At 44.4% G+C, this 13,299-nt stretch overlaps 1 protein-coding gene across 4 annotated transcripts in view; it reads left to right on the plus strand.

Annotated features, from left to right (window-relative positions):
• Positions 1 to 13,299, plus strand: part of STAG1 (stromal antigen 1) — a 194,615-nt gene that overhangs the window by 47,680 nt on the left and 133,636 nt on the right. For all 4 annotated transcript variants that reach the window (XM_054074814.1, XM_054074812.1, XM_054074813.1 and 1 more), the window contains one exon: positions 6,335 to 6,437. In XM_054074814.1, the coding sequence (XP_053930789.1) occupies positions 6,335 to 6,437 (103 nt within the window). The remainder of the gene's footprint in view (positions 1 to 6,334; positions 6,438 to 13,299) is intronic.

Raw genomic sequence — 13,299 nt, forward strand, 5'->3', positions numbered from 1 at the left:
GCTGGGGCTGTGGGGAAGTCCTGCCAGCAGGACCTCCTCTGTCCTCCTGCTGCTTGCAGGGCCGGTCCTTCACATGCCATGGCATCCGTCCCTTTCTTCAGGAGCCCTCACAGGAACACTGCTGGCTCCAGCACAGGGCAGGACCCACCTCTCCTCGCAGAGTCCACCCTGCGGCCGCCTCGCCCCTACCACCAGGCTGTCTTAGACAAAGACCTCCTGGAATTATCCAATGTTAGTTTTTTTTGCTTGGAACAAATGTATGAAAATAGGAATTACCACAGGGCATAAAAGATCTTCCGTGGGAAGGGACAGCTCTGGAGGTTGCCATCCCTGGAAACATTGAAGGTCCAGTGGATGAGGCTCTGAGCAATTGAATCCAGTTGAAGATGTCCCTGGTGAGTTGGACTGGATGACCTTCATGGTCCCTTCCAACACAAACCACTCTATGATTCTATAATTCAGGTTGGGGTCAGGGTTAGAGTTAGGGTCAGGCTTGGGGTTAAAGTTGTCCCTGCAGAGAGTTGTCCTAGACCCAAGATTCCAGTTATCAAAGTTGAGTGGTGGTGCAAAACTAAGATTTTAAGAGCCTTTATTTAGGAAACTGAATGCTTGAACCACCATAAAGTTACTTGCTCACCTTAATAATCACATGCTCTGCATTGCGTTTTTTTTCTTATATTTTTAAAACCTCTTTGAAAAAAAGTTAACTCCTGCTGTGGGTAAGGACATGGCTAAAGATGGGAATGATCCTGATGGGTAGCACTGGGGGGTTCTGGTCAGCTTTGAGGGCCATTGTGGAAAAAAGTTTTTCTCCAATTGGGTTTTCCTGGGTGTGGCACATTCGGAAAGTGACAGTGTGCCTGTGAACTCTTCCAAGGACAAGAAGGTGGGAGATTCTGTCTCAGGAACAGCAGGAAAGGGATATTCTGGTTCCCAGTTCAGGAGGCTAGATGGCCTTAAGAAGCGGATGAAATATCACAGAGTTTAAAGTTAGAAGTGCGTATTAACAGATCTGGTGAAAAACCCGAGGGACATTAAAGGTATCAGTGTGTTCGAGAATCATAGAAGCGTTTGGCTGGAAAAGACCTTCGAGATCATCGAGTCCAACTGTATCATTCCACTACTAAACCAGATCCCTGAGCACCTCCTCTACCCATCTGATGTATATGTAGTTTTGGTTGCTCATAAACAAGATGAGAGCTTCCTTTTTACCAAAAAAATCAGCAGGATTTCCATGTAGAGGTCATATCATCGTCTGGTGTGGATGAGGTATCAAAGGAAGTGATAACCACTAATCTAGTAGTTCCCAACAAGGCTTTCATCAGAAAGGAGTCTGGGGAAGTGTGAGAAAACATGAAGCAATCTTTGATTTAGGGTCATTAGCTTCACACATTTAGGGACTGTGGGAAGCCACAGTCCAGTTCCACACAAGGGAATCCAAGGTTTTCTTTCTAGCTTGTAAATAAGCAGCCTTGAAGGGTTATTGGTAGTCCACCACTCCTAGGCCTTGTTTCTCCATTTTCATAAAACATTTTCTAATCTTTTCAGCTGCCCCTTTTAAACTAAAGTCAGTTGATAGATGACGGTACTTTGCTTAGGACCATATCAAATACCCCCTCCCAAATTCTGCTCTGTTGAAGGAACATGGAAGAAGAAAGCTTTAATCTTTCTGGGTTCATGGAAGTGCCTGCGGAATGCAAGATTTTGCTTATTGGTGTTTCAGTGGTAGAGGAGGATCTCCTCTGTGTGTTTGACCTGGGTGAGGCAGTTACGAGTCTTCTCTCAATGGGATGACTCATATTTGCTGTGAGGCATGTTCCTCTTCAGATTTTGAAGATCAACCGTGAGAGCTGATTCACCCGTGATTCATGAGCCCGTGCATTTAGTTATTTTTCTTCATGAATACTTTTTTTCACAAAGTTGAGTCTGGTGCCAGCAGTTACCGAGTTTGTCTCTGCCAGAACCTTGAGCTACCTCAGCACCAAGGATAAAAGCTTACAGAAGCATTTTTATCTATAAAAACTGAGACACAAACGTAAGTTTTTGATGTGGTGTGTTTATAAGCGGGGGTGATGTAAGCTCTGTAGCCGAGGCTTTATGTAATAATGGAAGGAAGGTAAATTTGTTTTGATTTATTTTGCAGAGATGTGGCATTTACTGTGTCCAAGGAAATCTGTTCTTCAGAAGGCTGACACAGTAAAGGGCTACCCAGTAATCTGTTAATTCTTCATCGCCATATGGTTTGTTTCAGTGGCTGCTTATTATCACTTCAGAATACTGTCCAGAGTTTTTAGGAGGGATCCTGCACTTACTGGAAGCCGGTAAATGCTTTAGCTGCCACAGAAGCCAGAAAGAAAAGCAGAGTAAATTTGAGCCGCTAGAAGAGATTATCACTTGCCTGCCTTGCACTGCCCACCTGTCTTGTAGGTCTCCCACACTCTGCCATATTCTCTGATGTCTCTGTCCTGTCAAAGGTGTCTCGGAGAGGAAAGGCTTGGCCTTAGGCCCTGCCGCCTCTCCTTTTAGATGAGGTTTCCTTAGTTCTATATTATTTTCCCTCCCAACAGTTTCAGGAAAGATAAATAGCGACTAAGCCCAAGTTTTCCCCTCAGGTAACATGTCATGCGCACCTAAAATAGGGATGGGATAATTCTGCTCTGTTAAGATGTGGATGACTGCCACCAGATAAATGACTTGTTAGCGGTTCTGCACGATGTCGGGGACTGAGGGAGGTGGATGCTGGGCAGATGCTGTTCTCGGTGAATGTTAAAAACCAGACAGAACTGTAGGCACTTAAGAGAAGCTTTACTCCTCCACCGAGGTCAGGAGGAGTTAGAAGAAAAGGGGCATGTGTGTGTGTTCCCGGAGCAGCTGTAAGGCTTTGACAGAAGCAAGAGGCGCTGCCTCCCAAAATGGAGGGGTTCAAGGCCGCAGTGGAAGGGCCTTTTTGTGAAGGAGTTGATTCAGACAGAATTCCTTGCTGCTGGAAATGCTGTTCATTTTAATGGTAAATCAGCTAAGGACTGCAGGTTGTCCCCGATCCTGTCGCCCTGCTCCAAGTAATGTGAAGATTGAAGGGAACTGACTTCCTGATGTTTTGCCCTCACTCCTTACACGCTTACACTGTTAGCCAGGAAGAAATGTCCTCTCTGCCTCACATATTGATGGGGTGAGAGCCACCTTGTTTGCTTGTAAACGTTCCTGTCTGAGCTGCTCATCTAGCTTACCTGAGCATCAGTGGAGAGAAAAGAACACTTAGAAACAAACACAAACTGTCTGGCCGGTTTTGGACACGGACCTTAGCATGTGGCGCGCTGTACCTTAAGACTGTCTTTTTTCTGCCTTGTATCCCTCTCCAAATTAGAACAGATGAATCTCACCCTTAGTTCTGGTTTATTGAGCCTTTCCCAGAAGGCTTCCAGCAAACCAGAGAAGTGTTATGGGCAGAATATTAGAGGAGCATGGATAGTGGGTTTAAGACAAGTCTGCTAAAGACAAAGAGGAGAAGTTGGTTAATAATTAAGCTATTCCTTCCATATACAGTATTTTGAAGCAACTTCAATGTCCAGAACTCCCAAAGCCTGGTGGGATTTGCTGAGCCCAGGCAGAGGCCGTAGCAAAGCCACAGACTAGCTGCATGCAAAGTCGTAGTGCAGTTTAGTTTACTGCACTACTAAACATTCTTTGGGTTTGGGTTGGAAGGGACCTTAAAGCCCATCCAATTCCAGCCCCCCGCCATGGGCAGGGACACCTCCCACTGGCTCAGGCTGCCCAAGGCCCATCCAACCTGGCCTTGAACACCTCCAGGGATGGGGCAGCCACAGCTTCCCTGGGCAACCTGGGCCAGGGCCTCACCACCTTCACTGTGACGAAATTCCTTCTTATATCCAGTCTAAATCTGCCTCTCTCCAGTTTATACCCATTGCCCCTCATCCTATCACTCCAAGCCTTTGTGAACAGCCTCTCCCCAGCTTTCTTGTAGCCCCTTCAGGTACTGGAAGGTCGCTCTAAGGTCTCCTGGGAGCTAGTGCTTGAAGGGAAGCACTTGAGCCGCTTGCCCAGGAGGACTGATGAATCTGGTTTTAATGGAGACAAATCTTTATCCCGATAATATTCGGGGTGTGGTTTTGTGAGCTAGAAAAGCTACTGGATTTCACCAGGAATGGTGGTATTGCTTAGACCACACCATGCCTAAAACTTTATCAGTAAGGATTCGTGTAAACCCGAGAGAAATTTAACTGTTCTACAGAGAGCAAGAGAGACTGGCTTTCATTTCTCTACAGCATAGAAAGCAGCAGGTATTTTTATGAGGTTCCTCACTTCTGTATTCAAACGTTATTTTACAAAAGCCACTGTCCTTGTGAGGCAACGCGCGTTTCTGAGCTGCAGTTGGGTGGCTGGTCCTTGAGTTGGGGCTGAGTACATCCATCGCAGAGTGCTGAGCATAGCTTGGGGCCTTGAGCACCCTGATCCAGAGGAAGGTCTCCTTGCCCGTGGAACTGACTGGGCTTCAAGATCCCTTCCAAACCAAACTATTCTATGATAGCCATTGTATTCAGCTGTCCTCGCTGCTTCGCTTTTCACTCGTGTGGCCCTGTTTCACTAAATCACTCTGAGCTCTGCCTGGGAGATCTTTTACTCAGTTTCAGGCTTTTTACAATTTTTTCCCCCAAAATACATAGCTCAATAGCAAGTTTTTAAAATGTCATACTTTATGAAGCAAAAAAGTTACTTCTCTTTAATTTTATCCCAACAAAGCTGCATTTTCAGTATTTTGTAGAGATACTATTTTACAGTAGTGCAATTTTGGAACCCAAATGTACTTGCATACTGTTTTTAGTTGAGAGTACCTGGTTTTCTGGGCTGTGCAGAGTGTTTAGAGGTAATCCATTGAAATTACTCTCAGAAAAGATTTGCTTATGTTCTGCTTCATTCTAGTTTTTGTAAAGGATTCTGTGGACCCCTTGGTGGGTTTGCGCTTGCAGAGCGGAAAACATTGGATAATAATGTATTTAGTGTTAGAAATTCATCTTAGTTCCCCAGAAATATTTGGATTAGAGCAGACTTGGAGTAAAGCAGTAATTTCTGTAAAGCAGTAATTTCTGTAAAGAAGAGGCATCGTTCTTGATTCTGATACAGCAGTGTTTGTACCTTCCTGCATTAGTAACTAGCTTGCTTGATGATACAGGAGATTTGTGAAGCATTCCTGGTTTATAAAACAAAACACGAGGTAAAACTGCAGACAGCATGGAAGTTCTTGGCTTGCTGAAGCTGCTTATTTCTGTAAACCAGATCACTAATGCCACGTTCTGTACTTGAGGCTGTGTCAATTAATGGAGCAGGTCTAGTTTTCCCCTGCCCCTTGCACAAGTTTACAGCAATTTAACTCCTTTCACTTCAAGGAACTGATGTGGGATTTAAAGAAACCTCTGTTTAGAGCTAAGTTGGACCCATCTTGGAGTAATCCAGGACATGGCTACAGCTGCTTTGTCATTTGCAGAGATATCATGCACTGGTGGTCTTGCATAATCAAAATATAGCCCATCAGTAACAGATGTGGGATTGCGTGTAGGTTCTTCTTGGGCAAAATCGAATGCCTTGGAATATCATTTACAAACTGAGTTTCTGCAAGTGGCTGGGACTGTTTTGAAGACAGAGAAGTAGCTGTGCGCCCAGCTTGTGGGAGGGGGAGAGACAGGGGTTGTGGTTTTTTCCTGCTTAGTGTGGTCGTGAAGCTAAAAGATCCATGTCATGGTCTTCTGTTGTACAAATGAAAATGCTTTTGCAACTGCAAGAATCATAGATGTCTTTGGATCAAAGTGAGTTTTCTGGTTGTGCCTCACGGTCAGTGTTAATCCTCTCTTTATTAACGGCTGCACAATGCCATTGTCTTTGACTGACTGAAAACACAATGTAAGCTGAGTGGGACCTCCTGTAACCGTTCTAACGATGCGATAGCTGGGCTGGACTCCAGTTAGGTTTCTCACGGCCGTGAGAGCAGCTTGGAAGTAGTTACCAGTAAGTTGGTACTAGTGAATACATTGTGGGGTGGGTATGTGGAGAACGTGCCGTTTAATAAAGCCACTTTTTGAAGTATAATGTGGTTGCAAAAACAGCTGTTAATTTAAATAACTTCAGTCTATAAAATGACATTCCAGCCCATAAAAAGGTAAGGCTTTTTGCCAGGGCTAACAATGCTTAGTGTGCAGAATAAATGTGGCAAGCCTTTTAATGCTGATTTTTTTTTACTGCCTTAGGACTAAATATTTAATCAGTTGGTTATAGATTGTTGATTTCAAATCATTTTAATTTATCTAGTGTTTTTCCCCCCTAGGGATTCTACAAATGAAACTACTGCACACTCAGATGCTGGCAGTGAGCTTGAAGAAGCAGAAGTCAAAGGAAAAAGAAAAAGGGGCCGTCCTGGCAGGCCTCCAGTATGTGTAATTTAGTTTTGTTTTGTTATGCATCTATTTAAAAATGACTGCAAACTGTTTTTCATCTGATCATCTTGTGGTCACGTAAATAGGCTTTTAATGAACCCAGTGTCAAACTTTATGAAGACTTGTAGTATGAAATACTTATCGGATTGATACACAGACAATGTTTGGGGTGTTTAAAAGGGGACATAACAATGAGCTCGTTATAGCTATTATTTTTTCTTTTGCTAGCTGGTTATATGAACCTTACAGATTTGTTATTATTGTCATATATGAACATTCTTCCAGGCAGGAGATTAATCTCAGTACACATGACCACTTTCTCTTTTGGAAGCTGTAATGAATTTTAAGTGACAAATGTCATTTGAGCCATCCTTTTAATAACTGCTGGTCTCTTAATGTGAGCCGAAGAGCTGCAGCACAGTATTAACAAAATGCCTCAGATCTGTTAACACATCTTAGAAATTAATGCAATTGTCATACAGTTTTTGGGTGACTTGACAAAATTTGTATGTTTTGGATTCACAATCAAATCCTACCTTCATCACTGATACTGCAACAACAGAGAGGAATAAATAAGGTTATTCTACAAAGAAGGACCAGAAAGGAAAAAGCCACTTGGTGTCTAATATCCTTGAGGACACATGGAGATACCTTGGAAAGTCTAATCTAGGCAATCTTACTTATAACGTTACTTAATAATAATCACAGACTTTGTAATGGAGGTAATGGTTTTGCGAATGTTGTATTCCATTTTCCCTCCTCCTCCGGCTGCCCCCTATCTGTGCTGCTGACCCATCCGCCTTCCTCAAATGAATTAGCCCTTTCTTACAGGAGGTGCAGTTCTGATATCTTCCCCCATGCTTCCGTCTGCTAACGTGACTGTTGTTTCTTCCACAGGTACCACCTAACTTGACTCTCAGATAGGAAACAAATTAAAACACTTTGTTGAATTCAGAGCTGTTTTTCTCAACGGATACATAGCTTTGTTTTCCATTTCTGTTATAGAACCTAAAGAAAGGCTTTTCTGCCTAAAGGCTCTTCTGTTTTTTGTGGATTTTTTTTTCCCTAACTAAAATATTATGTTCTAATAAGATTTGATCTCTCCCTGCAGATGCTGCTTTGCTTATGTCCTTAGGCCATCACAGCTACCCTGACACATCTGCCAATATTGACTTGTTTTGGGAAGAGAGTTTTCTCTTCAGTGCTGTTCTATCTGGCTACATGGTTCTGTTAGAGCTGCACACAACGTCCTCCATCAGATATATGTGTGGATGTATTTTAGACAATTTTCTGCTGGAGTGCTTTAGAACAGGCTTGACCTTTTATCAGACAGATTGACTACTAACAGAGGAATTTCCAGACCCTTTTTCCAAAGAATGTTCCTCTTTGCAGAGTTTAAACTAGTGTAAGCAGATGCTCCTCACTTGAAAATTTGCGGTTTGTAGCAAATACCTCTTCAGTTCATGAAGAACCATAATATTTTGGGGAACCTTCCCTTCCTGAAAACGCTGTTCTGTATTGACTCTCCACTTCTGTAAGAAACTCTTCTCACAAGTACTTTGATTGAGTTGATGAGATAGTCAACTTGCGAAGAGATTAAGTGCGCTGGTCCTTCCAAACAGCTCTCGGAACCTAACCTGATTATACTGGATTCACTGCCCCTTGCTGTGAATTTAGCAGGAGTTGCACCATCTCCTGTTCTAGCCTTGACAATGGTTGGAGCTGGCCTTCCCCTTGCCCATGTTTGGTTTAAGCACTGAATCTTGTAGCCTGCCTGTGGAACGAGTGGCTGAGATGTGGATCTGTCCCATCAGTGGAATTGTTCGGTGCGAGTATTTACATGGCACTATGTGAGCATATCATCTTGATATATGTTTTGTGAATTTTATGGGCTGTATTTAAGGAGTAAACTATGCCAGTCCTCTCGTTAATGATGCTGAGTAACATTGGCCAAAAATGCTTCTTCTGTCTGCTGCATTTTTGAACTGTACAGGTATGGATGCGTGCTTCTGCTCTAGGTAGGAGATTTGAAAGCCCAAGGGCCAGTGGTGCGGTGCAGCTTTCACGTTAGTGAGCTCAGGCTCAGAGCAGTTATTTATCTGTCCTTTTGTCTCCTCTCCTGGATCAATGCTCTTGTTCATGATTGTTGGCATGCTTTAGTTTAACCTACCGGCCCTTACCTTTCCAGGAGCTTAGAAGAGCTTGGCTTAAACCTCAGCCATTAGAGGTTGAGGGAGCGAGAGGTCCCTGGCCATATTTCAGGTTTGAAGTAGGAGCAAACAGGGGACAAGAATAAACGTCAGTCTTTCTGTCCAAGAGGTGGCAATTCCAAGATCTCTGCTGGTGTCTCTCTCATCCCATACTCAAGCCCACAGAATGCCTTTCTCCAATTCCTCTCCTTGGATTCTTCTCTTGAGGCAAGATGGAACAAGGCACTTCTGATCCTTTTGTCCCTGGTGCGGACTGTACAGGTTTGCTTTCAGGTCCTCTTATGTTGTTTAGTGTGGAAGAGACAAACCACAGACCCTTATCTTTGCATTCACATGTGGAATTTTAACTTTGCAGAAGACTCTAAGCCATATTTTGTCTTATAGCATGGATGTTAAATCCTGCAGGTGATTGAGTTTTCCTTCCAGTTCCAAATCATACATGTGCTGATTAAGAGCAAGAAGGAATCCTCTTGGAAGAACTTCCTTTCATATTAGTTGAGTGCAGTTTGGTGTGACATCGGTGTCCTCTTTCAGCTTACGTGCCTGATATTTTAGATCTGTCCCTTAAAACTGAGATGAATGATCCTTCTGTGATCCTGTGGAAATGCAGTGCACACATAGCCGTGGTGTGAAGGCTTCTCTATCCGTCCACTTGTAGCTTCTTGTGGAGAAATCCTAGGGACATTAGACATTTTCCTTTAATACTTTGGATGGAACGGTCCTTTTATTTTTGGCAATCTAATCTATTCTTCATTTTTCTGTGGAAATAGCTTTTTTTTGGTAGCAGTTGCCTCAGCTAGAAGAATAGAAGTGATTGAAGCATTTATAGCACTCTTTGATTTTTAAGATCACTTTTAGAACTCTTGCTGAGTTTTTAAATCAGTATGAAAAAAAAGCAACATGCCCCTTTCCCCCCAAGACTGCCTCCGGGAGTTGTTTTGTTCAGAACTGTGTGTGCTGCAGCTGCAGCAGCTCTGTATGTGCAGGACAGCAGGGACCTGCATCTGCCGTTGCATGCAGGGTCAGGCTTTTCACAGGGAGCACAGCAGTCCAAGGGACTGACCGTTTGAACCCAAGAACTTCTCATTAGATACCCAAGGCGATAATACGCAGCGTGCAGTAGACTTCCTCGTTTAATCAAGGTTCATTCAGAAGGAGCTCAGGCATTACCACTCCTCTGCTTAACACAAGGTTATAATGTAGAAAGGTTGCAAGGTGATGGTGCCTTTGAGAGCCAAGTTCTTCAGTCCTACTCAAGTGAAAGTTAGAAAGCTCCCTCCAGCTATCCTGGGTATTGCTTTAAAGTACTTACAGTATGAATGCACGTAGAGGCCATCATGTGAGACAGTGAGTTAGGTGGAGTTACTGAGCTGTGACACTTACTGCATTTATCCTAGAATTGGGTTTGGGTTGGAAGGGAACTCAAAGCCCATCCTGTTCCAGCCCCCCTGCTGTGGGCAGGGACATCTCCCATTGGATCAGATGCCCAGGGCCCATCCAACCTGGCCTTGAACACCTCCAGGGATGGGGCAGCCACAGCTTCCCTGGGCAACCTGGGCCAGGGCCTCACCACCCTCATCGTGAATAATTTCTTCGTAAGATCTTATTGAAATCTTCCCCCTTCCAATTAAAAGCCATTTCCCCTAGTCCTATCACTCTAGGCCCTTGTAGAAAGCGCCTTCCCGTCCTTCTTGTAGCCCCTCTTCAGATGACGGAAGGCTGCTCTAAGATCTCCCTGGAGCCTTCTCTTTCTGAGCCTGAACAGCCCCAACTTTCTCAGCTTGTCCTCATACGGGAGGTGCTCCAGCCCTCGGATCTTCTTTGTGGCCTCTGGACCCATTCCAACAGTTCCATCTCCTTCTTATGTTGAAGATTCCGGAACTGGACACAAGACTCCAGATGAAGTCTCCGGAGAGCAGAGTAGAGGGGGAGAATCACCTCCCTTGCCTGCAGGCCACTCTGCTTTTGTTGCAGTCCAGGATATGGTTGGCCTCTTGGGCTGCAAGCACACATTGCCGGCTCATGTCAAGCTTCTCAATCCACCAGCAATTTCTTTATGAAGAGCGTGTGCTTGACTCAGGAATTGTTAATGGAAAATGGCAAGCTGCTTTCACCTGTTGGGTTATTTTATTGTTCATGTCTGAATTGACTTTCACTATATTACTTGATTTTACAAATGTGAGTCACTCCTTCCCCCAGTCATTTTAAATACGTGAAAGGAAAAATATTACCTAGCTAATTCATTACAGAAATCTGGTTTGCCATCATTTTAGTTTAATTACAGTCCGGGTAAGTCTTTTGTTTCCTGTTTGCCTTTGTTGAAGCCATAAAGCAACAGGTCACTATGTGGGCAGCAACGTAGCCATTTTAGAGATGCTTCTGTGGCACATCTGGAACTGATGGATTTCCCGTTGCTGCTGTGTATAAATCCTCGCTTGGTTGTTGTCAGTTGAATCTGCTGCACAGATCTGAAAAATCACGATTAACTTCTGTTTTCCTTTGGCAATGTGGTCCATTTCGACACCCTCACCAGTCTGACTGTCTGTCCCCGGTCTCCAGGCAACAGCACAGGTTTAACTGCTCCAGGCCCCCAGCTCCAAGCAGTATCTTTCTTGGGGTGTGCTTAAAAAGCCTCAAGCTTTCTTACCTTGTCCTGCTGCTTTATCCTCCCTCTGGCAGTCCTGACTCACCTCGGTGCTGTCTCTGCCATTGCAGCAGGTGCCTGGATTATGGCAGATGTCACAAGGATATACGAATACATTTAAATACGGCGTTGCTAACCAGCTTGCCTTTTGCATGACTTCTTGGAGATCCCTCTCATTAAACAGGAGAAAATTCAGTTTTGAGCCTGGAAAACAATCAGTTCTTACCTACCTCAGGATGTTGGCAGACTGACAAAAAGGAAAAGAAACCCCATTCATGACTGTGAATTCAAGGAGGCTGTAGGTAGAAGCCGTCAGTTGCCGGCTGGAAGGGTGTAAAGGGACAAACAATAACCACAATTCTTGTTCCTGTTGGGAAACAGGGTTTCTGCTTTTCCTGTATCTTGATGACCATTTGGTGGATCCTCACAAGAGCAGACTTGATAGAAATTCACTCTAATCTTCTGGAACATCACACTTTACACCAATCAGTGATAGTCTGATGGGGTTACTGGAGCCACATGCATCCTTGGGCAGGGCTCCTTCTGTGTGGAAGCTCCTCATGGCACTAGAGGATGGGTTCTTTTGTCTTGAGCTGAAGAACCACCCTTCCCAGTGAATGCAGTTCTCTTTCTTTTGGGATGCAGGGCATCATCAGTGAAAACGTAATGTTTAGATTTGTATCTTGACCTTACAACTCTGCTTCCGAGAGCACTCTGTCTCTTCAGATATTCCACAGAAATTCTCTATCATAGAGGAGTCTTCTTTCTGTTTCTGGCGTGTGTCAGTCCATGCTGTTCCTTCGCTTGCCTCAGTGATGTCGGATGTCTCCATCCTGGGAAGGGTTGCCTGTTCAGCTTTGTACTCAGAGGCAGGGACACCGCTTCTGTGCCTCCTGATTGCAAACTTTATAATTAATGAGGCAATTTCTGGAGGATCTACGTTTGACTCTAGGGTGGGATTGAGCTTGGGCTTCCTGTTGGATTCCTACTGGGTGGAAGTGCTCTGGAGTGGAATTCTGGTTGACCGCTACCACCTACACCTGGCATTACCTGGTTCCTCTAGAACCTCTTCACCTGAAGATAATGTTAATCTCTGCCTACCTCAGAAGGTTCCAGTTTTGGATTTCCTTCAGTTTCTCAGTGGAGGTTCCTTTGTTTTGTCTCTTAGGCAGAGTTTGATACAGCTCCTGTACCGGGATTCAGCTACGGAAGCTTGGATGCAGAACAGCTTTTGTTAAGTGAGCGACATGGTTTCTTCACTGTCATAGATGTTCATTATCGAAAGAAAATCTATACCAGAGGAAAACTTGGTTCAAATAGACTCAGGGCCACACCTGGTGTTAATTCAGATGCAGGATATTGAGATATTTATTGGGCCTTGGAGAACCTGGCCTTGTCTAGTAGTTCTGTCAAAAGTACATCTGTCGGCTGTTTCTGTACCTCTTCTGAGAGCTCACTGGTGTCCTCACCCTTCTAATTCAAACTATGAGTCTTGGTCAAAGCACTCTTTCCCAGGTTCCCTGACAAAAGTGGAGTTTAAACCGAGCTTTGGCCTGTCCTGACTTATTTTGAACGTGCGCGCTGGTCCATAGCGCCCAGGCCAGCGTGGGTGACATCTCTCATTGCTGTGCAGTAACAGGGTGTCTTTGCAGGCATTCATTCCATGTCCGTCTCCTACTTACTTTCCCTTCATCCTTGCAGCGTTTAATGCCTTCCTTTGAATTACACGTTCAAATGATCTGAGCATGGAGAGGGCTTGCGTTAGCTTCTGTGGAGGGCTTCAGCTTGCCCTCCCGCTTTCATTAGCGGTACTTGTAGCTAGCTCAAGTACTTACGGCTTACTGTCACCCAGCTTGAATAAGCACGAGGATTATGCATCTCAAAAGAGGCAATTTGCTTCTAATTCTTTGCTATCTTATTAAATAGTGATCGCGTGTACCTCCGGAGCTCGGTGGAGCTCAAACGTTTCATGTATTGATAGCTGCTGTGCTGATAAAGGCGG

This window comes from Cuculus canorus, chromosome 9 (assembly GCF_017976375.1).
Source record: "Cuculus canorus isolate bCucCan1 chromosome 9, bCucCan1.pri, whole genome shotgun sequence".
Taxonomy (NCBI): Eukaryota; Metazoa; Chordata; class Aves; order Cuculiformes; family Cuculidae; genus Cuculus; species Cuculus canorus.